This window comes from Lissotriton vulgaris, chromosome 9 (genome assembly GCF_964263255.1).
Source record: "Lissotriton vulgaris chromosome 9, aLisVul1.2, whole genome shotgun sequence".
NCBI lineage: Eukaryota > Metazoa > Chordata > Amphibia > Caudata > Salamandridae > Lissotriton > Lissotriton vulgaris.
This window is the reverse complement of record NC_141697.1, coordinates 478,078,357-478,101,319: the sequence shown is the minus strand read 5'-3', so window position 1 is coordinate 478,101,319 and position 22,963 is coordinate 478,078,357. Positions and strand designations below refer to the sequence as shown.

Genomic DNA, 22,963 nt, shown 5'->3' with positions numbered 1-22,963 from the left:
GCACTAAGCTGCCTGACTCTGATATGTGGGGTGAGCAAGTTTTGAAAAGAAAGCTGCTGTTAAAATAGGCCTCCATTGTTAATTTTATTAGGGTGTATTCATGGTGAGGCTTCACAGATAAGCTCTTAATAAATAATGTACTTTTACTAAACATATGTACTGTGTGGTATTGCATTTATATATGGTGTAGCTTGCCACTTTATAATAATATAGAATGAAAGGGATACTGTGTGATTGATTATACCTCACTTTGGAAATCAACAGATTCCTGTCAGCAGGAAAGAGGAAACATCAGAGAAGAGTTTATCCTCAGAGGAGTCACTTAAACAAGATGATTCCCCATTTCAAGAAGGATTTATGGCTGATAGGAAAGCAGTTAAAGAATTACATGTGGACAAGAGACCTGAAGATACCATCAAAGCAAAACTTAACTTGCTTCCAGAAGAACCTAAAAAGGAGACAGATATCTCACTTCACAAGAAGATTCAAGCTGTTTCCAAACTAGTGAGTGATGATTCAAAGAAAGTAGTCAGTCAACTGCCTGAGGTATGTGTAAATATAAATACAAAGTGACAATCCTAATCATATACGATACATATTCTCCAACTATACACATCAAACTATAGCAAGTGTTATATTTGTTATGTTATGTGGATTTGTGGAACGCAGCTAATCACCCATGAGGGTAACCAGGTGCTGAGTAGGGTAGTCCTGAGGGGGGCGGAGGGGATAATGCCTTGTCCTCTGGAAGTGCCATGTCTTGAGGTTCTTTCGTAAGTCCATGAGGGAGGGAGAGTTTCTGATGTGTTTCGGGAGGTAGTTCCAGGTCTTGACTGTATGGTTTGAGAAGGAGCGTCCTCTGCTTCTGGTCTTCTTGATGCGAGGGAGGTATGCTCTTGCTTGGAATGCATATCTATGGTGTCTAGTGGGTCAGTAGAAGTTAAGCCTTGGTTGAGGTAAGCTGGACTGGTGTTGTGGAGAGATGTGATTATTTTGGGGAATGTTCAGGATGAGTCTGGCAGCGGCGTTCTGTTTTTTTTGGAGTTGGTGGAGGACATGGGCTGGGATTCCGACGTAGAGGGCATTTCCGTGATCAAGTGCACTTGTGATAGGAGCCCAGGTGACCATTCGTCTGGTGTTCAGTGGGATCCACTTGAAAATCTTGAGTAGCATTCACAGGTTGTGGAAGCATGATGAGGAGACGGCATCTATCTGCTCAGGGAGTGATTGGTGTCCTGGATGGTCCCCAGGTTCTGGGCATGGTCCGCAGGGGTGTGTGGGGGGGCAAGTTCAGAGGGCTACCAAGAGGCAGCTCAGGGAGAGTGGTTGTTGCCAAAGATTAGGACTTCGGTTTTACCTGTGTTGAGCGGGAGGCAGTTGGTTTTCATCCAAGCAGCAACATTGCAAATGCAGTTGGCAAAGTTTGCTTTGGTGGTTCTGGTTGAGTCAGTAAGGCAGAGGATGAGCTGTGTGTCGTCAGCATAGGATACTATGTTGATGCCGTGGGCTCTGACGATGTCCGCAAGGGGCTTTATGTAGACGTTAAAGAGTGTTAGGCTGACCAACAATCCTTCAGGGACTTTGCAGATGAATTTCTTGGGTTCTGAGATGTAGGGGGAAGTCTAACTTGCTGAGTTCTGTCCATGCGGAAGGCGGATATACACTTGAGGATGGTCCGCAGATACCCAAGTGCTGAAGCTTTTTGATTGAGGGAGACCTTATTGAAAGCTGCAAAGAGATGGAGGAGGATGAGTGCAACTGTTTCTTCTTTTAGCGGATACTTCTGATGTTATCGTTGACCACTATGAGGGCTGTCCCTATGCTATTGTTGGTGCTAAAGCCTGTTTGAGAGCTGTCTGAAGGTTGAGTGAGTTCTAGGTGTTCTGTGAGTTGGGTATTGATGACTTTCTCTGTGACTTTAGCTGGAAAAGGCAGGAGCGAGATAGGTCTGTACCTCCTGAGGGTGTTGGGGTCCAATGTAGGTTTCTTCTGCATTTTTGTTCTGCAAGACAGAAATGTGGCAGTGGTTATGGAGGTGTTCATGATATTGGAAAGTGCTGGGGAGATGATGGTTCTTCTAAGGTTGTATATGAAGAGGGGCCATCGATCTCAGGGGGTGCTCCTCAGTGGATGATATTCATCAGGCCTGTTGTTTCTTCATTTGAGGGGGGCTTCCAGCTGCTTAGCTGCTGTTTAACGATGAAGGAGGTGTCTGGCTGGTCGGGGGAGTTCATATTGATATATTGTGGTTCGAATGTGTGGAAGGTCTTGGCAATCTGTTCGAAGAAGTTTGAGAGGTTGTTGTAAAGAGCTTGGGATGGGAGGATGTCATTGCTGGCAGGTGCAGGATTGGAGAACTCCTTGACAATGGTGAAGAGTTATTTGCCATTGTTGGAGCTGGCGTTGAGTCTGAGAGGTAGGGACTTTTTCTTTGTGCCTCATAGTTGTTTAAGATAGAGGTTGAGGGCGGCTGTGTATGTGGATCTTGCAGTAGTGTTTTTGTCGAGTCTCCATTTTCTCTCAAGTTGTTTACAGTAGTCCTTGGACTCCCTGAGATCATTAGTGTACCAGCTGGGTCGTTGTTGTTTTTGTAGGTCTGGTGGAAGCGGTGCGGTTGGCACAATCCGCAATCCATTTATTGAAGAGTTTGGTGTCAACATCAAGTTTCCCGATGTAAATGTAAATCCAGTATTTGTAAAGCACACAGCTAGCCGGAGGCATCCCGGTGCTGGGGGCCGTTGGGAAGATTACGCGAGCTAATGCCCAGAGTCACATGGTGCTGGGCAGACCCCTGCCGCCGGAGCCGGGTATCGAACCGTGAGCCCCAGCGTCCGGTGTCAGTCGCCCTGGCCGCGGCGCCACACCTCTTCCCTGTGGTTAGGTGAGTGTATCTGTTGGGTCTTGGTTCAGTTTTCTGCGGATATTGTGCCCCAGTGTCTTGATCGTGCTTTGGGTTTTTCTGCTGGGGTGACTTGGTGGGCAGATATCTTGAAATGTATGATGTAGTGGTCAGACCATGTGAGCAGGGTCGTGTGGTTGGTGGTGATCCTGTTGTTGGAGGAGAAAATAGGGTTAAGGGTGTGGCCTCCTGTATTGGTTGGTCCTTGGATGAGCTGGCTGAGTCAGAAGTTGCTGAGGCTACCGGGGATTGCTGTGGAGTTAGGGTCTGTAGTGTTTTCCAGGTGGAAATTGAGCTCCTCAAGGCAGATGTAGTTGGTTGATCTAATTGAGAGGCGAGCGATGACGTCTGCGATGTGGTTGTAGAATTCCACTGGAAGGCCCAGGGTATGGTAGGCGAGGGTTTCCTTATTGGTGGCGTTGTAGTCCATTTGTAATTTGAAGTGGAGGCGTTCCGTGAGGTTGGTTTCTGAATCCGTGCTGCAGTCAATCGTGTTTTTGTAGATGATCGCAAGTCCTCAGCCTGATTTGTGAGTTTGGTCCTGGTGTATTATTTTGTAGGTGGGCGGGATGGCTGAAGTGATGTCCGGGTAGGAGTCTGAGTTCAGCCATGTATCGGTCAGGGAGAGAAGGTCAAGTGTGTTGCTTTAGAGGAGGCCCCAGATTTTGGTGCAGTGTTTCCAGAGGGATCAGACGTTAAGGGCACTAGTGGACTGTTGGTGCAAGGCGGTGGTTTCGGCGTCTGAGGTGTCGCAGGTGAAATTGCAATGGGTGCATGAGAAAGGGCCTACCATGATGCCAGGGGATACATGGCAGCAGCGTGTTTTCCGGTGTGTGTTGCTGAGGTCCATATTATATGCTTTCCAAATACTATACAGGTTTTTCATCGTTATTGGCCCAGAGCCACTCTTGTCCTAGTGGTCCTTTTCCACTCCAGTTTAAAGTGGTCCTTTTATTCTTTTTTTGTTTCCTTGACTATTTCTGGCCCAGTGTGTTCATCTAAAATATGTTTAGACATTTACCTGTAGCAAGAGCAACACATTTGTTCTGGCAAACCCGCTATTTTAAAAAATAACAAATTGATTCTTATGTTTGTGGGTACAAACTGGATGCTTATTTTTCGCCAAAGTCTTCATTTCATGTGGGTGACCGAACCCTGACGCTAAATCGTTTTTTGCATTTACTAAGCCTTGAAAAGTCTATTTGCGTGGATTTGCCTTGTTTAGTAAATACAAAAAGGAAGGTTTATAGCTTGGCGAATGCCCCCCGTCAAATTTAGAAATGGCTTGCAAGCCAATTTTTACGTTTGACGCATGGTTCTGTCAGCATGAAAGAGCCACCTGTCAAACCTGCAGCTGGATTTTTTTTTAAAGCAAAATAAACAAGGCATTTTTTGTGTTTTACGTCCCTTTACCACCAGGGTATGAGCTCACAGAAGGAACTGTGTCCTCTGTTTTATGTTTTAGCTTCTTTTGGTAAATATGATGCAGCACCTTCACGTATATCCCTCAGGACCAATTTGTGCCAGGCTCATAGTGTGTTCATCCAGGTACTAGGTTTCTGTGAGGAATAAAGTATAGAGCTTCATCAAAGTACTTCAACATAGGTGTAGCAAGCAACTGTGCCTGGTAAACAAGCATTTTGCGAACCAGAATTAAGCACAGTCCCCTTTGACTGTATTTGAGAAAGCAAAACACTAAAATCATCAATGGTAATCTGATGCAAACCCTCGTTATGTAGGACTGTCATGGGAACTATCCCTCGACTACTGCACAAGCACCAGGCAATACTGAAAATATAGGGGGGGGGACATCTGATTGAAATATTGTTCATTAAAAACTGAATATCCTCTTCATCTGCCATAATCCACTCATTACTTGGTCATTGTGAATGACAGGTGGCAACATCCTTGCCATCCTCCACTCCAAACAGGAACTACGTGAGGATTTTAAACCCGTCATTACTGTCTGATGGCACTGGTGAAATGCAGCTTATAACTTCAGTCTGAAAGCTTAGCTAGTAGGTTGGTAAGGTTAGTGAAATAGTAGTATAGTAGGCTGTTGGATTGGCCGCCTTCGTTTTATACAGCTTAGTTCCATGTCCTTATTTGCCCAGTCTTATCATTTATACCTCTCTGGTGGTCTGAAAAGGATGGTTGAGGTATTTCCAGTTTGTTAAGCTATATATGCCCAGTTACTTTAAGTAAGAGACATTTCCAGCTTGTTAGCGTTAACTTTATTTAAGTCAGCATCCTTAATATGTTAGCAGATGAATTGTTGCCTTACCCAGCAGCCACCTGTCGTGATTTGTTTTGTAATATAAGATGACTGCAGGCCATTTACCAACTCATGCTGTTATGGTTAATTTCCAATTTGCAATATGGATAAGCAAATTGTTCAAATTAAGGGTGGATTTTCTAGTCCAGTTTCTTGCCTTAAAATGAAATCTGTTAGGGTAATTACTTAGAACGTGATACAGAACTTCTATATATAAGTTAAAAAGGATTGCCGTAATTAGGCACCACTGTTAAGACTCCCTTTTTATTAGAAATGTAAATGTGATTTTCAACATAACTTATATTAAAGCCTTCACATTTTGATACAAAAACAATGGTATCCAACTTTATCTGTGGTAGCCCAGTACTAATGAGTTCCTGTAGAAGAACACCACATCTGATCAGTCTGAAATGCATTGGTTGGTGGGGCAGTCCCTGTGTTACTACATTGAACAAAATCTTTATGGGTAAGGTACTTCAGTGTTGATAGATGATAATTCAATTTGCCCTTACATAAATCTTGAGGTCAACACTAGCTAAGGAGACAATGCCTTAGAAGCTGCATTTCATGGGATCTTTTCGGGGGTTCCAAACAATCACAATATAGGCAGTCATTATATCTTAGGTGGATTTGCACCCTGAATTACTGGCTAGTGGCCAGTAGCCCTAAAGCACCGTAGGAAAGACAATTACTCATTGGTTGGTAGTAGATCACATGTCATATAGTCACCACATTTTTAGATCCAGGCAAAGGTTTCAATAATTTAAACCTGAGCTCAACCTCTGCTAACGATGTTACACAGCATATAGTCTTAACTTAGAGAGAATGTGTAAAACATTTAGAAATACAAGAACAATTTAAAAGTCAAAAACACAACACAATAAAAATCTCACTGCAATTTATGTAAATAAAGTTAATTTAATAAGCACAGTGACACAAAAAATACAAAAATACAGTAAGGGAAACCGGAAATGTGATTTTTTAAAAAGATTTAAGAGAAAAACACCAAGAGAAAGTAAAGCACACTCAATAATCACTGTCCGTGGATGACGGGAATCTAGATGCAATTTCTGGCCGACTGTGTCAGGCACACCAAGCAGGTTAGTCCTGGTCAAAGATTTTACCCTAGGACGTAGTCTCTGAAATGGAACTCAAAGTCCTCCAGCAAAGCAAGGCAGCAGACTGTGTCCAGTGATGTCCTCTCAAAGCCAAATAGGATGTGAGCAAAGTCCTGTTGAAACCAATGGTATTGGCGGGAAAAGCTTAGAGCAGGGAAAATCCTCTCGGTGGTCAGATATTTTTGGCCCATTTGCTCAGTAAAGATTTCAACATTTGAACTTAGCCTCTTTTTCCTTGCCAGAAACATCCAAGTTGACAAGGCTCCAGGGTGTATCCGATAATGAGTTCTAGGAGGCCATATACCTTCTTGCTAAATGAATGATGAAATGGATTTGCTGCTGCAGAGAACTCCAGATGGGAAAAACCTGTTTCACCATGGCTGAATCGGCTCAGATGGTTGGTCCAGGTTTTAAGGCAACTGGAAGTCATAATGTTTCCAAAAGCTTCTCAGAGCTTGTAAGAGAGGGACATTTAGACACAGCAAAGGGTCCCAGGACCTTGGGGAGAAGACATAGGCATGAGAACTCACTCCAGCAGATTCTACAAGCAGGCCCAGTCCAGGTCCAGGTCCAGTTGCAACTGGTCACATAGGCACTTCAGGGAAAAGGCCTCTTGCAGCTTTGTTGTGTCCCTGTAGCCACAAAGTAGTTCAGCCAACTGACCCTTGGATTCCACTTCTTTGTCCTGGGTACAGGTGGCATCAGGTCCAGTCCTTCAGGCCTCCTACCAGATCTCATTATCATCTGCAGTCTTTCTTCTGTTCTTCAACAGGCTCAGAAAGTGGTCCACGGAGGGCACCTTGGGAAGCCATAGTTATAGTTGGCACTAGCTTGTGAGTGGAGGTGACCCTACCCACTTTTTTAGCAGTTCCTGTTTGACCTACTGCAAACAGCCTCATAGTAAACCTTACTCCTAAAATTCAAGATGGAGAAACTCTTCCTACCTTGTGCAGGGCCGGTGTGCTCACTTAAAAGTGTGGCCGGGAAATGAGCAGTCCCTTTCTTTGTGCTCACTCAAAACCAGTTTGGGAGGTAGAAACCCTCCCACTACTTTTGGTGCCAGTCTGACTAGAGAGCAAAAGTTGGCCATCCCCAGGGCTCATCTTACAATAACTTGTAATTGAGGTGTACCCTTTCTAAGTTAAAGTAGTTCCTGGGTCCATCCTAACTGATCTTCCTGCCAGAGGGGGGAAAATCCTCCCTACACCAACGCCATTGTCCCTGCTCTAGAAGCAATGTTCACACCTCATTAAAGTCATGTACTGGCTGGGCAGCTGCCAGAGAGCTAATTCAAATTAGCCTTCAGGACCTTCAGTCAAGGAAAAGAAAACTTTCTAAAAGATACTTTCCTTGAATATTTATTAAAAATCTAACTTTGCCATTTAATTAGATTTTATTAAATATTAAATATAGTGATTGAACGTTTTTCTCCGTGGTCCGTATCTCAAGATTGCAGAATTTATGTTTTGATCTGTACTCTAGTATTCTCATACAAGAGTAAGAGCCTTCCACAGTGAAAATAGTTGCTGGGCCTTGTCACAGTAGGGACATGGCAACATTTAATTTCTTCATATCCCCATTTTTTTAAAATACCATGCACCCTAATAGGTCTTGTGAAGCACAAAGTCTACTTATGGGTGAGATATTCATATTTAAAAAGGAGGTTTTTCTCTGTTAAATTGTGTTATTTTGACAGTTCAGACCCCAGGTATAAGCTACAGCAGTCAGACTAAACTTTTAGGCCTGAATCCAAGGTTTCACTGTCACACTTGTGGTTTGCAAAATAAGTGCTGCAGTCCACAGGTGACATTTTTTAACCTTCTTCGCCAGGGGTGTAGTTTCCACACTATATACTAGTAGGGAAAATAAATTACTCTAATTTCCGGTGACCTTCATACTGTTATTTAGATCACCTGTACAAGTACCATCATAGGAATGCTTTACCGTACCAATAGTGTAACCATGCCAGGTTCATTGGTGAGTGAGGAACACCATGTCCCCTTACTGCTTCCAGAAGAACACACAATTCCTGACATTGCAAGGTTCAACATTGTTTTTGTTGTTGTACAATTGTAGAGTCACTCTCTTCCATAGAATTATGGTGAGAGGAAGTAGCTTATACAGATGAGAAGAAAATGAACACAATATAATGCACAAATGTGTGGTTTTAAACTGAAACCTGTGCTCACTTTGACAGCAACCTTTCCATATTGTGAAGTATGAGGTGACTTCCGAGTTAACATATATTAATATTCCAGACACTCAGAGGCATCTTAAGACATTGGGCTAAGTCGCCAATTGCCCAGGGCCCCCACATTTCAGTGACCCCACTGGTAAAGTGAGTGTAGAAAGTCTTTCCATGTACAGTGCCACTCCTGCCCACTGTGCTGCCCTGTGCGCAGTTCAGCGCTCAAAGGCTTTACTTGGCCACATTTCAAAGTAAGTAAAACTCTGAATGTAAGTGAGCTCTGTTTTAGACAATTGCAACAGTGCCAGGCTTAACAATACTACATCCAGGGCAAAAAGAAATAGCTTAATCTATGCTCATTCATGCTTTCTTTTGGTACAGTTTGAATGGCGGCCAACAGGAAGTTTGAGCTTTTGGTCCTCATTTCTTACTGTTTAATTCAGTATTTGGCATAATCAGGACTAGAATTAGCCAAAAAATTTGCAATAAATCCAAATGTGCTCCAAAGAGGGGGCCCCCAAAATACATGTTGCCCAGGGCCCTCAAATTCATAAGATGTCTCTGCAGGCACTAGGCCAAGACAAGAATGCAGGGGACTGTTTCCAAACAGGTGCCACCTTTAATTAGATGTTGTCGGACCCTAGGATTTTGCATATGTATTTTAAATGAGATTGCTCCGGAAAAGTAGCTCTAATATCCTGGTTCCTTCTTTCTTCTGGAAATCACGTGAATTTAGTGCTCCTTCTGGCTCCTGGCTTCTCTAAATAGCATACTGTGAAAGGGTTATGTGACCATCATTGCAAACACGTGTAATTCATTGTTCTAGTTTGTAAATTCATTTGAAATATAATAGGAAATCATTATCAGTGTTTCAAGGAGTACAAGATCCTTCTAGTTTTACACCTGTAAACATTATTTTAGGAATAACAACCATGCTGCATAATTTGTACATGAAGTCTAATGTTGTTTGGTGGCTCTTTGACAGCTTAGTGTGCAAGTGATCATTTTATACTAAAGGTTTTCTTTCTTTGAAAAAAAACTGCAGATGTCCCCAAAAGAGAATAGAGAAACTTTAGAGAAGACTGTCCTTGCCATGGATCAGTACATCTCTTCAGAAAAAACAGACATTGTTGAAGGAGAAACAGAAGCACATCTGGTTCTGGAAAAAGGGTCAAAAGATAAACCTCAACTCACAACCCTGGAATTTGATGAGTCCACAAAACCAATTCAAGCGCTGTCACTCAAGGATGAGACAAGTGGAGAGAACAGTTCATTAAGTCCTGCGATGCCAATCAGTACACAGGAAGATATGCAGAAAAAACTATTTACGGTATGCTAGACTATTAACACTATCAGCACTTAGCAAATCTGACAGACCTTTTAGACCCATATCAAGATGTTGTACAGTTGTAATGTTGTTCTATCTCTTTTTAACATCTAAAATGTATTGTAAAGTGGTGTGAAATTATGTTTCCCTAGGCTCTCCATACTAGCCTGGAGGTGCTCTGCATTACATTGTCCTCACCTGTTCATCTCAGCATGGCAGAAGGCCAGGTCTTACCAAACAGTGAGGTGGTTTATGTATGAGAGTGGGGAGGGACTAAAGATGTACTCAAAAGAACTAAGGGGCATATTAGCAAGGGCAATATCGCCGCTTTAGTGGCACTTTGTGCCGCTAAAGCGGCAACATTTTTATCGCCCTATGAGCAAGCTGTCGCTAACAGCTGTTAGCGACAGCTGGCGAAAGCGACTGTTTTAGGGGCCGCTTTGTATGTCAGCGATATTTATCGCTAATGACATGCAAAGTAGGCGTAGCCGACTAAAAGACCACGGAAACAGCAGCTAACAAACCTAACGTCTATTAGCAATGCGGCCCCTGCCACGGTTAGCGATGTAAAAAGTCTCAATAACCGGGGTTATCGCAGGTATTTTTACACCTGCTAAAATCCTGACTTAGCCATTATTCTCAATGGGAGGTGGATTCTAAGGCTGAATCCTCCCCTGCCTATTAGCAAGGTTTACATTAGCGATAAAAGTTTTATCCCTGTTTTACTTGTGTTTTTGGTGGATTTTGCCGCTATCGCTGGAGCTTTTATCGCATTGGAGAAAAACTTTGCTAATAACGCGCTATCTCAGCGATAAAATCCAGCGATAGACAGAGATAAAAAAATATTCTCAAAGCGCGATTTGCGATATTTATCGCACGCCCTTGCTAATATCCCCAGAGTTTGCATCAATGGCTTTCCCAGATGGCCAGTATTATAGACCATAGGCCTTTTGATGGTCACACTCTTGACTGTGGCCCTACATGATTGATTACATGTAGTACTACTGTTTCAATAACTCCAATAACTTGAAGGAAGAGGAGGGTAAAGATTAAACATTGCCTAAAGTGCTCAGTAGGGCGAAACAGAGCTTGGTGTGTAGCCTCAGCGAGGTACTCATTAAAGTTAGTGAATACTTCAGTAAGTTCAGGGTTCAATGCATCATGATATTCTTATTCGTTCTAACCAGTCATGTCAGGATGTTGAGGAAGAGAGATGACCTCTCAGTGATGTCATTTAGCCCAAATACTATTTTCATCTTCTCCTAGAAATGATGCTAATATGTAGAATTGGGTCAAGAAAGAAGGCTAGACTATTCTTTTTTTTAAAAAATTTTTTTATTCAGGCATAATTAGTAGGATATCATTACAATAGTACATCAATTCAAAATAAACTCAAATAATACAGTAGTATTAATAAATCGCAGGTTTTGAAATTCAAAGAGAGGTTAACAAAATCAACATAAATAACATTTGAAGAAATAGAGGAAATAGAAGTTATAAAACATTGTAAGCAAACTCTAAAATCAATTATAAATATAGTCAGCAATCATCCAATACCACCAGGGACAATGCAATTCTTCCATTCAGTTATTGGTCGCCAAAGTATATCTCCTCGTATTTTAGATCGTAACCCTCTTGTTTTAAATATTGCAATTTCATATCTATAAACTGCTAAGAAGCGTGCTAACCACATCTGAAAACTTGGAGGCTCTACATCTTTCCATCTCGCAGATAGAAGTATCCTGAATACAGCCATGCCAATAAACACTAATCTTTCTTCAGATTTTTCCAAATTTAAGGTATGGTCATGGCCAAATAAAAATAGAGTTTCGGATTCTAGTATTTTATGTCCAAAAATTTCTTCCCAAAAAGAATTTATCATACTTTTAACTAAGGTCAAATTAGGACAGGTATAAAACATATGGGTAAGGGTTGCCGGCCCTTGAGTGCATCTTGGGCATAAATCATTCTCCCGTTTGCCCCATGTAAATAATTTAGCGGGGGTAAAATAAAGGTCAAAGAAAGTTTTGTACAGTTGTGCCTTAAGATTACTTGCCATCAATAACTTTTGGCTCATATTTAATACCTGGTTTAAATCTACATTCGGATTATTCAATTTTAGCACCCACTTTTTTTCCGTTTTGTCAAGATCATCATTCTTCATGCTTAAAAGAATATTGTATAGGGTTCCAATTCTGGTGTTTGATCTAAATATTGCATCCATAATTTCATACTTATGCAAGCAAATTAGTGATTCCTTGGCTTTTAGTGTAGCAAATATCTGTGCAAACTTCAGAAAATCTCCGTTCGTAGTTTATATTTAATTTTTACAGCTAGGAAAGTTGTATCATAGTCATTTATTAAGAAATCGCCTATTGTCTTGATTCCCATCTTGGCCCATTGTTTTAAAAAGGCATCTGAATCCTGTCCTTGAATAAGATTAGAATGAAAAAGTGGTGTATAGCGATTGACTTTCTAAACTTGACTATATTTAGCAATGTTATTCCAAGTTTTCCAAGCATTAATCATAATTTCACCTTTAAAGTCTTTATAATTTCTTGTCTCAGTTTTTCGCAATAATAAGCCTTTTGCCTCCCGACCAGCCAAAAGTTCATATATTGGCGGTATTTCAGCACGGCCCTCTGGATTCTCTTCGCTATATCCTTTAAACATAGGTGTAAGCTGTTTTAACTGTGCTGCCCAGTAATATAATACCATATTAGGTATAGCAAGGCCACCTTTATCAATAGGATGCGACAGTAGCTCAATAGATCTCCTAATTTTCCCATTCTGCCACACGAACTTAGATATAAGTGAGTTGATCAACATTAGAGTCTCTTTTTTAATGGCTAGTGGTATTGCTCGAAATAAGTAGAGACATCTAGGTAGCGTATTCATTTTAACATAATTAACTCTCCCTATAATGGATAGGTGAAGACTATTGACCCTTTCAAAATCATTCTTGATTTTTTTCAGTAATGGATCAAAATTAATTTGTGAGATTAACTTGGTGTTTGCACAGAGTTCAACGCCCAAATAAGTAGCTTTTTCGGCTCTTCGTGGAGCCATACAAACTGTGTCGGCTGTACTTATTATAATCGTCTTTCCTTTATTGAGAGAATATCCAGAATAAGGCCCAAATTCAGAAGTAATTGCCTCTATTTCATGGATAGCTTCTGTCGGATCGGATGTGACGATCGCAATGTCGTCAGCATAGGCCAGTACTTTCGTTTCAAAATGATGGCTGACAACAGGTTTTATATTATTGCTCTCAAATAGTTTCAAAATAAGAGGGTTGATATATAAAGCAAATAACAAAGGCGAGCACGGACAACCTTGCCTAGTACCTCTTGTTATATTGATATATTCAGAAAATAGTCCGGCCGCTAAAACTTTGGCTTTGGGGTGGTGATACATTGGTTTAATTAAGTTAATAAATTTGGGGCCAAAATTATTACGTGTCATAACTTCCTAGAGAAATTTCCAGGTAACACGATCAAAAGCTTTCTCAGCATCCAGTAGAATCATCGATATTCGCTCCCCCCTGGCAGTCATGGCATCAAATAAGGCAATTGCCCTGCGGATGTGATCTGTGGTTCCCTTTCCAGGGATGAAGCCATGTTGCCATGGGGAAGCGAGCCGTTCAATGACCCCACTGAGCCTGAGTGCTAAGATTTTTGCAAAGACGATTATATTAGCTTCCTCCCAAGAAATTGGAGGTATACCATTAAATTGTATTCCAAGAAACAGATCATGTAAAATCGGTATTAACTGATGGCTAAGTATCTTAAATAGCTCAATCGGTATCTTATCGGGACCTGCTGCTTTGCCAGATGCTAATAATGATAATGCGAGACTAACTTCTGCAATTGTAATTTCTTTTTCAAGATCCTCCCTTGTATTGTTGTCCAATATTTTCGTAGCCTCGGGGTTGCTAAGAAAGTTGTTTAAAAAAACTTTTGTTTCTGTCTCAGACCTCTTAGTATCCTCTGTGTATAGCTTCTGATAATACCTCTGAAACTGGGAATTAATTTCAGTTGCGTGAGTAAAGGTCTGCCCGTTTTCTATTATAGTAACGATGTCTCTTCTTGTAGTTTTCTGACGCGTACTAAGAGCCAGTTGTCTGCCCACTTTCTCTCCGCTTTCATAAACTTGCTTTCTATGTGATTGATATGTCTCAGCAGCTTTCTGACTTAGTTTAGAATTCAATTCTGATTTTAATATAGCTACCTGCATCATCACCTGACTCGTGTCTTGTCTTTGCCTAATTTTACTAATATGTTCTTCTTCGGCTTTAGCTAGAGCAGTTATTTTAATTTCATATTCTTTTTTTTCCCCATTCCTAATTTTAGATTGGTAATTAATGGTTTCCCCCCTTAGAGCGGCTTTATAAGTATCCCAAACAATATTTCTTGAGGCACTAAATCGATTCATATTAAAAAATTCCTCAGTCCAAACTTTAATGAAATCGATATATTCTTGGTTGCATAGTAGTTTCCTATCAAAGGACCATGTTGTTTTTTGAGTATTATTAGTATCATATTCAATTGTAATAGTAGGGGATTATGATCTGATAATGTTTTTGGAAGTTTCTTTATGTGTGAAGAAGATGTTAAATCTTTAGATGTAAAAATGTAATCTATTCGTATGTATTTTTGGTGGGGATGTGAATAATACGTATAGCCAGAGTCTGTTGGGCTATTTTGCATCCAAATATCAGTTAGCCCAAGGCTACATATTAAACTACTAATAGCACGATAAACCTTTGGTTTCCGGCCTATATACTTTAATCTGGTTACATATGGTGACAAGGGTGGTGTTAAAGAAATGTTAAAATCGCCGCAAAAAATTAATGGACCTTGCCACGCGGCTAATTCTGCTTCTAACTTTTCAAAAATTATAGGATCATCCTGATTTGATCCATAGACGGTACATATCGTAATTCCACTTACTAATTTGGCAATTGCCCATCTTCCATATGAATCTGATGCACAGCGTATTCCTTGTCCATGGCAACTCTTAGCCAATATTGCAACCCCCCTTATGTTTGTTGTTTGAGATGAGGCTACTATTAAATTATATCCTTTCAATCTTAGTAATGCTCTTTTACTCCATGGAATATGGGTTTCTTGTAGGCATAAAATGTCTACAGGTTACAGCTTTAATAATTCCTCAAGTCGTACTCGTTTATCTCTGGTCAGTAAACCTCCTATATTCCAGGTTTGTATATTAAGCTTACCCATTATTGATATGGTAATTTTGTCGATTAATATTACTCAAGTCATATTCCATGTACATACCCTGCTTTATATTTTCCAAAATTAACTCTACTCCTACTATTATGCCTGATTTTTTTCCATTTTCTCCTTCCCCTTCCCCCTCTCTCCCCCTCCCTCTTCGTCGTCCCTCCCTCTTGCCCACCCCTTCCCCGTGCCCTCCCCTCTTGCAGAGGCTTTCAGACTCAACCAGAGTCTGTGTGATGAAGTTGCTGCACTTCTACTGAGCTACCTTATCGAGATTTCAAGAAAAGTCTCATAACTCAACAAAGAAAAAAAAAAAAAAGAAAGGATTCTACATCACATTCACATGTAGCATATCATATCTCAGAGCTATATTCAATATATATTCAATATGTCATACATCCCTGATTTGTACCTACATTTGCTGCGCTACTGTCTCAAAGAACACTTCCTTCACGCATCGAGAAGATAGTGAAGAGGACATATCTCACTGTAAATTATTAGATTATTATGCCCCAAGTGATGTAAATTTTATCTAAGATATTTCATCTAAGTATGCTTTTGCTTTTATTTCTGACTGAAAGAACTTTGTCTGGCCACGATGGACAATCTTAAGAGTAGCAGGGTTGTTCAAATAGGCCAGAGCGCCTTTCTCTTGAAAAGATTTAATCAGCATTCGTAACCTCCATCGTCTTTCGACAGTTGCATGGCAAAAATCGGGTCTCGAAAAGAAAGAAAATCCATTACAAGCTATTTTCCGGTCTGGTCTCGCTTTCTCTGCCACCGCTTGCCTAAGTAGGAAATTACCAAAATACACTAGAACAGCTCTTGGATATAATCCTGGTTCCGGCAGGTGGATTAAAGGGGAAACGATGTACCCTTTGAATTTCAACTTCCCAGTTCCAGTTCTGTAATTCGGGCATAGCTTCACTAAAAAGTTTAATAATGAAAGCTCGTATATTTTCTCCCTCAACTTTCTCTGGTATCCCCAGGATGCGAAGATTATTACGGCGTTGCCTGTTTTCAAAATCTTCAAGCTTCCATTTGATATCCATCAGTTCTGTTTCCTGTAGCTTAATTTTCTCACAGTTTTCGGAAGAGTCCTTCTCTGCTGCCATTACCCTTTGTTCCATTTCAGTTACACGCTCCCCAATCCGTGTGCATGTCTTAGACAGTTTTTTTACAACCCCCTGCATTTTACGTAAGGCTATACAAGATCTTTTGCTGTCCTGAGCAGTCTCTTCACTGTGAGCTGCTATAGCCTGAAGAATGGTCTCTACTGCAGAGGGGGTTATCTCTGAATCATCTGGCATATCTGAGGAAGTAGCTTGATTGTAATCAAGTTGACCTGTTGTTATTTTCTTTAGTACAGTTCTTGCATTACCTTTGGGCTTAGTCTTCACCGTATTAGGCTTCTGCCTCCCCTCATCATAACTGTCTTCTGAGGAGTATATATGTGTTTCTGATTCATCTTCATCCTCCGTCGATTCAAAGCTTTCAGACCATTCTCCTAATATGTCAGCTCCAACCTCTTCAGTTTCATCAGAAAAAGAGTAGAACTCAGTGAGGTCTTTTTCCCCCTCTGGTAATTGCCCCGTTTGTGCAGGTAATTGTAGAGTGATACTTGGAAGCAAGTCATTAACATCTTTATCTGTTGTAGTTTGTTTAGAAACTACATGTTGAGATGCCCCGGGTACACCTGGTGTCTCCTCCGAAGCTGTTGACTTAGCTAAGCCTGGAGTTGTTATAGTTGCGCTTGGCTCAATCTGATTGGTGTTTGTCATAGGAAATGTCCCTTCTAGCACAGGATTAGTCTGTTCATTTGGCACCCCTAGTATATTGCCCCCAGGACCTGAAAAGGACATTGCCCGGCCCGCCTCAGGTTGCTTCTCCTCATCCACCACTATTACTATAGGCACATCAATTGAACTGTTTTTGGAGACCTCATCAGTTGCAATGTTATTAATATCGGGAGTTCCCAAATTCAAAATATCAGTTGTGATTGCTATGTTTTCAGGGGTAATAAGGGAGCTGGATGTTCCCTCTTCTGGGTCAGGAATAGCATTTAGTTGCCCCTCAGTTGAAAGACTCTGGTCCCCATTCATTACTGGAGTATATACAGTCTCAGTCTCAAGCTCAGTCTCTAGTTGTAAATTATTCTGATTTGGGGTCTTTCTTAGCATTAACTCGAGCACAGTCCTCCCTCCTGCACTGCTTATTCTTCTGCGAGTCGCTAAAACTTCCTGCCTTGAGGTACCCAGGGGAGAACCAGTTGCAGCTACTTGCTTTTTAGCTTTTGCTGTTTTTACCTGTAGCTGGTCTTCGCCGTCCATTAGTCCTTCACGTTGCTGTCTCTCTGCTTCCTTGCGCAGCACCCTTGCCGCCTTCGCAATCCTGGCTCTGGTCGCTGCAGCTGAGGCGCTTTTTGGCGGCATCACTGTGCCCTTTTCCCTCGGCGCCTCCCTTCGCAAAAGTTTCTCTAATCGCCAAACTGAGCCACACACAGTGGAGCTGGCGTTTTGCCGCGCTAATTCCCGTAGCTGACACGCCTTCCGTAGAGCTGCTGGCTGTGTGGATGCTGTTTCCCTGGAGACGCCGCGTAGAGGAGCCGGGTTCCACCAGAGAGTAAGTGTATCCGAGTGCTTGAAGATTTTTAAAACATTGTAGCAGTATCGCATTATCGTACTGCGGTAGGAGCCTGTAACTGTATCTTATCCCCAATTTGGATGTGTCAATTTCAGTTTGAGGAGAAAGCGGCGTAGCCGTACACGCTTTCACTGAGTGATTTTCTCCATGGCGCTCGGGGTTTCAGCTTGTCGGTTTCAGCTTGTCGGCATACCAGGATATCGGCGTGTCCTTTCTGTTTGCTTCGACCAAGCAATCAGGGGTTTTCCGAAACTCTCCTTTCTTCATACCTTCTTCTCGAACCATGTAAGCATTTTACTAGAGCGTATTGTAAAAAATTACGTGTTCTCCGTGTAGAATCTGTCACAAGAGCAATCCGACTGGTCACATCATCGGAGCTCAGTAGAGTGCTGCAATCAGCCTATTGTCTAGGCCGCCATCTTGCTCTATCGAAGGCTAGACTATTCTAGCACGACATCCGTTGGGAAAAGCATTTTAGAGCTGCTTTACCAGGAAGGAAGATTTTGTTGCTTTTGGTGACTTTCACATTCAAGAAACAAAGCAGGCAAGATGGCTGAGTAACTAATAGGCCTTGATGCAGATATATCTGTATTCTGGATTACTGTGTTCAAATTCTAATGGAGCCAATTTGTTCATTTTCATGAAATTGGAAAAATGTAGTACCATTAAAAATGTGGTGGGGTAGCATATTATTTACATCACTTTGAAACGGACCATACTTCAGTATTAAGATTTTTATATCAAAAAACGTTATCACTGTTGTAAAATCTGGTGTAAAGTAAACTACATTTTCAGAGGTGCATCTGTTGCCCTTCTTGGGTCTTTGTAAAATAAATCACGGCAGGAGCACAGACTTTATCTATTTGCTGGCCTGGAAATGCGTGCATAAAGGTCTGAATACACAACATGTGCTTTGCCATAAAATGCATTTCTCTTTCTCTTGTTTTACAAGTTGGTTGCCTAACTCCTGAATACCATTTACCTCTTACTTGTAAAAAATCTACATATCTGTGAATTCATAAGGATGCCTGGAGAGGGAATATTCACATGCAGGGCAAACCTCTCTCACAAAATTGCTCCTGTTGATGCCAGGGATTAGCTGGGTGTGATTATTTTTGCTCTTTAGTTTTAAAAGCCACTTAACTTATAATGTGTGCTCTTGGATGGCTTTTTGCGACGGGCTCCACATGGGACTGTATCCAGCATTTTTAATGTTTATTGGAGGGACTTTTACAGAGATGAATTCATATTTATGGGCATAACTCACAGTGCGTATAAGTAAAAAGCACTCAATTGATTTTGAATGGATTGAACTGCAATTTTCTGTCTACATTGAAAACAGTTTTCAAGCTATACAAGCTAGGGAATATAGATGTATATAAATGCTTAGAAAGCTGGTGTTTCTTTGTTTGATACTAAGGCCGGTGTACTCGGCCGAAACGCGTTAAGCAGCGAGCTCTCAATAAACTTGAGAGAAGGAACAGCTCTGAGTGTCGGTGCCTATATTTCTAAAAGGTTTATGTGTATGGTATACAGAGAAGCCATCTCAGTTACTGCTGACATTCCGATGCGATCAGGAGCATGGCGGCACACAACAAAAGAAAGAGTATGGAATATATATGTCTGTGTATATTATATATATATATATATATATATATATATATATATATATATATATATATATATATATATATATATATATATATATATATATATATATATAAATATACACAGACATATATATTCCATACTCTTTCTTTTGTTGTATATATATATATATATATATATATATAAAATCACAAAAAAAACAAAAGTTACAAGGACGTTGTAGTTAGGTTCAGATTTTACACACACAAAACCAAACAAATTCAGCAGTTATAGTTGGAGGTATCTCAAGTAACTTGTGCCTTAAGTTAACTGAAACTCGCGCCCCTGCCATGCACAGTTTTCTCATTAATAATTTTACAGCAAATGTTGCAATGATATTAATGATGTCATAGAAGATGTGATGAGTGATGTAATATGTGGGATAATTAGCAGTGCATGGCGAAGGCAAGAGCTACAGTTACTTTAGGGAACGAGCTATGGGGTCAGGGTACCTCTACCCTGACTCATTCTGTCATTTTTACATTTTATTTTTCCACCTGGTAACCATGTCCTGATGCACAAAATGGTGGCTGTAACTTTCCTCTCAGGTTGCAGCCAACCAATCACGCTTTGCTGTTAGCACGTACCCAGATTCTCTGCGGAAAATCCGCGTCCCTAGGTATCTATAAATCTATTTTGCTTAATATAACCAAATCTACTAAACAGATTAGCTCCAAATTAATAAGCGCCTTTTTCTGGACCATGAGCTAGCTTTCTGCCAAATTTAGTGTAATTCCGTTCAGCAGTTCCGGATGTAGTCATGTCTAAAATCCCCATAGAAAACTGCATGGGAAAACACGTTTTGGGACCCCCTATTTTCTGGTCCCTGCTTGACAGATCATCTTAAACTTTGCAGACACCAGCTGACGTGACTGGCAAACTAGTTTTAAACATTTTGTGAAGATTCACCACACTGCAACAAAGGTATTGGCAAAACAATAACTGCTTTTCCTATGGGAACTAGGTGCTAACTATAAATACCTGCATGTCAAACCCAAGCTCAGAAGCAAAGCAGCATTGCACAGTGAGAGGGCGGAGGTATGAGTCTACATATGTGTTAATCAAATATTCATAGATAGTATTTTTGTCAAAGAGATGGATAGTCTTTGAAAGAACCCACCAGGAGACAACTCATAGAACTTATACTGATCTTCAACACACAATTTACAGAGTCTGAATTCTTCACTTAAATAATTAAAAGTGTGGCTTCTACAATAAAACCCCCAGCAGTTTTTCTGCAAAAACTTAACTTCCATTTTTCCTGCTATTGGAAATATAGTGACAAACCTATCGGCAAATTACTGGTGCCTGCCTCACTCCTTCAGGGACATTCAGGTGTATCTAAAAGCAACCTTTATTGAAACATCCGAAAGACCCCAAACTTCTAAGGGGACAGTACCAAAGCCATGTTTATTGGACCTAACGCTAATTGTAAAATATTTGGTTTCTGTAGCAATGAAAGAGTATTGCTGAATGAAATGACTAAGGATGACAATTTGTAGCATGCACTATTTCTTTTTGGACCACAAACTCCTTGGAGCATATGCCTTTAGGATGATGATATTTTGGATGAGAGGTTTATCTTTGTTGTGCAGGAACAAGACAAGTGATTTTTCATCAATGCCGTATTTTCTGCGCAATGGCACGTGGTTCTTATTTTCCATGTTGGTTAAGCTGCAGATCAACAAGGAATCTAACGTGCCTGAGACTCCTCGTTGTCAACTACTGAGAATAGGCCTCTTTTTCCCGCTTCTAAGAGTGTACACGGAAAGCTAAGAAAAAAGACTGCTTAGTTTCTGTAACCTTCTCTAATATTCTGCATTTGCTTCATGGACTGGCATTAGTTTGTTACTGACCAGAAATTCTACCTCATTCTTAGAGCCTAGTTCAGACTCAAACTTGTTCGTATACTCAATCACCAAAACAGAATTTAAAGCGCAAAGTTAATGCAGATTAGTACATCACATTTGCCGCAGGATAAAAGACATGGAAGTCAAAGCTCCAATATTTGATAGATTTCAAAAGATACAGCTCATCTGAGAAGAGTCTAAATTAATTTACATCAGAAACTCCTGGTGAGTGAGATAAAAAAAAACTAAGTGATAGAAGGAATGTTTGAATTTATCTCAGCCACTGGTGATCATTTGTGCCATTTTCTAGGCCATCGTTTTTCACCCACTATGCCACTCTAGATGGAGACCACCAGTATCCACCTCTGTCTTGGTGGTGCTCCAGTAAGAATAGACCAGCTTGGACTGCCAGGCCAGATGTCTCCAGAAGGGAAACAAGCAAGACCAGAGTGGGTACAGCCTACTTGGGTTTCAACATTGAGGTGTAGCTTGAAGCCTGTGGCACAGTGCACATGAGACTCACATCTGGGCATACGTCACGCTCAATTAATTGCTAAAGAAAATGTATTGTGAAAAATCACTAAAGGTACACTGAACCTTTTTTTGTTACATCAATATGAAGGGGGTTCTTGTTTGGGTTATGGGGCAGCTCTTGTTCTTTAGAACGATGACTCTGGGGTGTACCTGTTCATGGCACAAAAAACAAAAACAAAACACTTTTCTATAGAAATTAACATTGTTTATTGTGAGGGCCAATTTCCTAAAGTTGTAAGTGTCTTAAACTCTTCCACTGAGTGTGTGAGTTAAGAGAAAAATATTCTAGTGTTCAGAAGCCACTCGCTAGAAGTGATAGCTCTATGTAAAACATATATTTTGATGAATACTTCGCTTAAGCCTATAGTGTAAGCCGGAAATTGTTTGACATGTATCCAGTTAAAAATGTCTACATTTAAGAAGCTATATAGATGGTGTTTAACAGTTTGTATTGTTGCATTTTAATGCAGCCTATGAAGATGTCGGATGTGAAAAACATCCAGATTGTGGCAGAGACAGAAGGTTCATCGGAGGACACAAGCAGTCCACTGAATTGGGTTCAGCGATTGGCAGAAGAGCTGGAGACGTATCGCGAAACACAGTCTGATGAAGAGGATCTCGTTAAAAAAATCCATCATCTAGAGGTGGCACAATATAATATAACACTGAATCATGCACCATGTTTATTTTAATAAGTGTTGAAAGCAAAATTTAGATTTTTGTAAGAGCTCAGTTTAGTAAAAAAAAAACCCTGAGCAGGTCACACTTCAACGATGCTGAAGTTGCCTTCATACATAATATATGTGCAGTATCATGATTTGCACAAAAAAATTGTTTCAAGTTTAATTTGTCTTTTCTACTGTTGTCTCTTTGAACTTTTAAATAGAGTGCATCTTCCATTTTGATGGGGCTTGGAAATGTATAACACATGCTAATTAGAAGGCATGGCCTACTGTTCATGAGGTTTGTGTTTGTCTATGGGTTGGAGATGAAGAGGGTACCAAGTGTGTGTGTTTTGCCTGGAGGGGCAGGACAGCAAACAATTGTGCTGAAGTACAAGGTATTAGGGGTGCTGAAAGACAGTATTCTAGGGGAGGGGAATGTGTGGAAGAGGAAATAGGGCAGGATGCCAAGTATGCACGTGTTAGTGATAATGGCATAATGATACTACAGTGGTTTTGTTTCAGTGAAGGTGCATGCACTTATTATAAGGATTGCCTGTAGGAAAGAAGGCAGTAT

General features: G+C 40.7%; 1 protein-coding gene across 1 annotated transcript in view; it reads left to right on the top strand.

The window, feature by feature from the left end:
• The window catches only part of SYNE2 (spectrin repeat containing nuclear envelope protein 2), a 1,750,628-nt gene that overhangs the window by 791,103 nt on the left and 936,562 nt on the right, over nt 1–22,963 (top strand). The window contains exons 78-80 of the mRNA XM_086937933.1: nt 265–546; nt 9,526–9,810; nt 22,195–22,368. Coding sequence (XP_086794059.1) covers nt 265–546; nt 9,526–9,810; nt 22,195–22,368 — 741 coding nt within the window. The remainder of the gene's footprint in view (nt 1–264; nt 547–9,525; nt 9,811–22,194; nt 22,369–22,963) is intronic.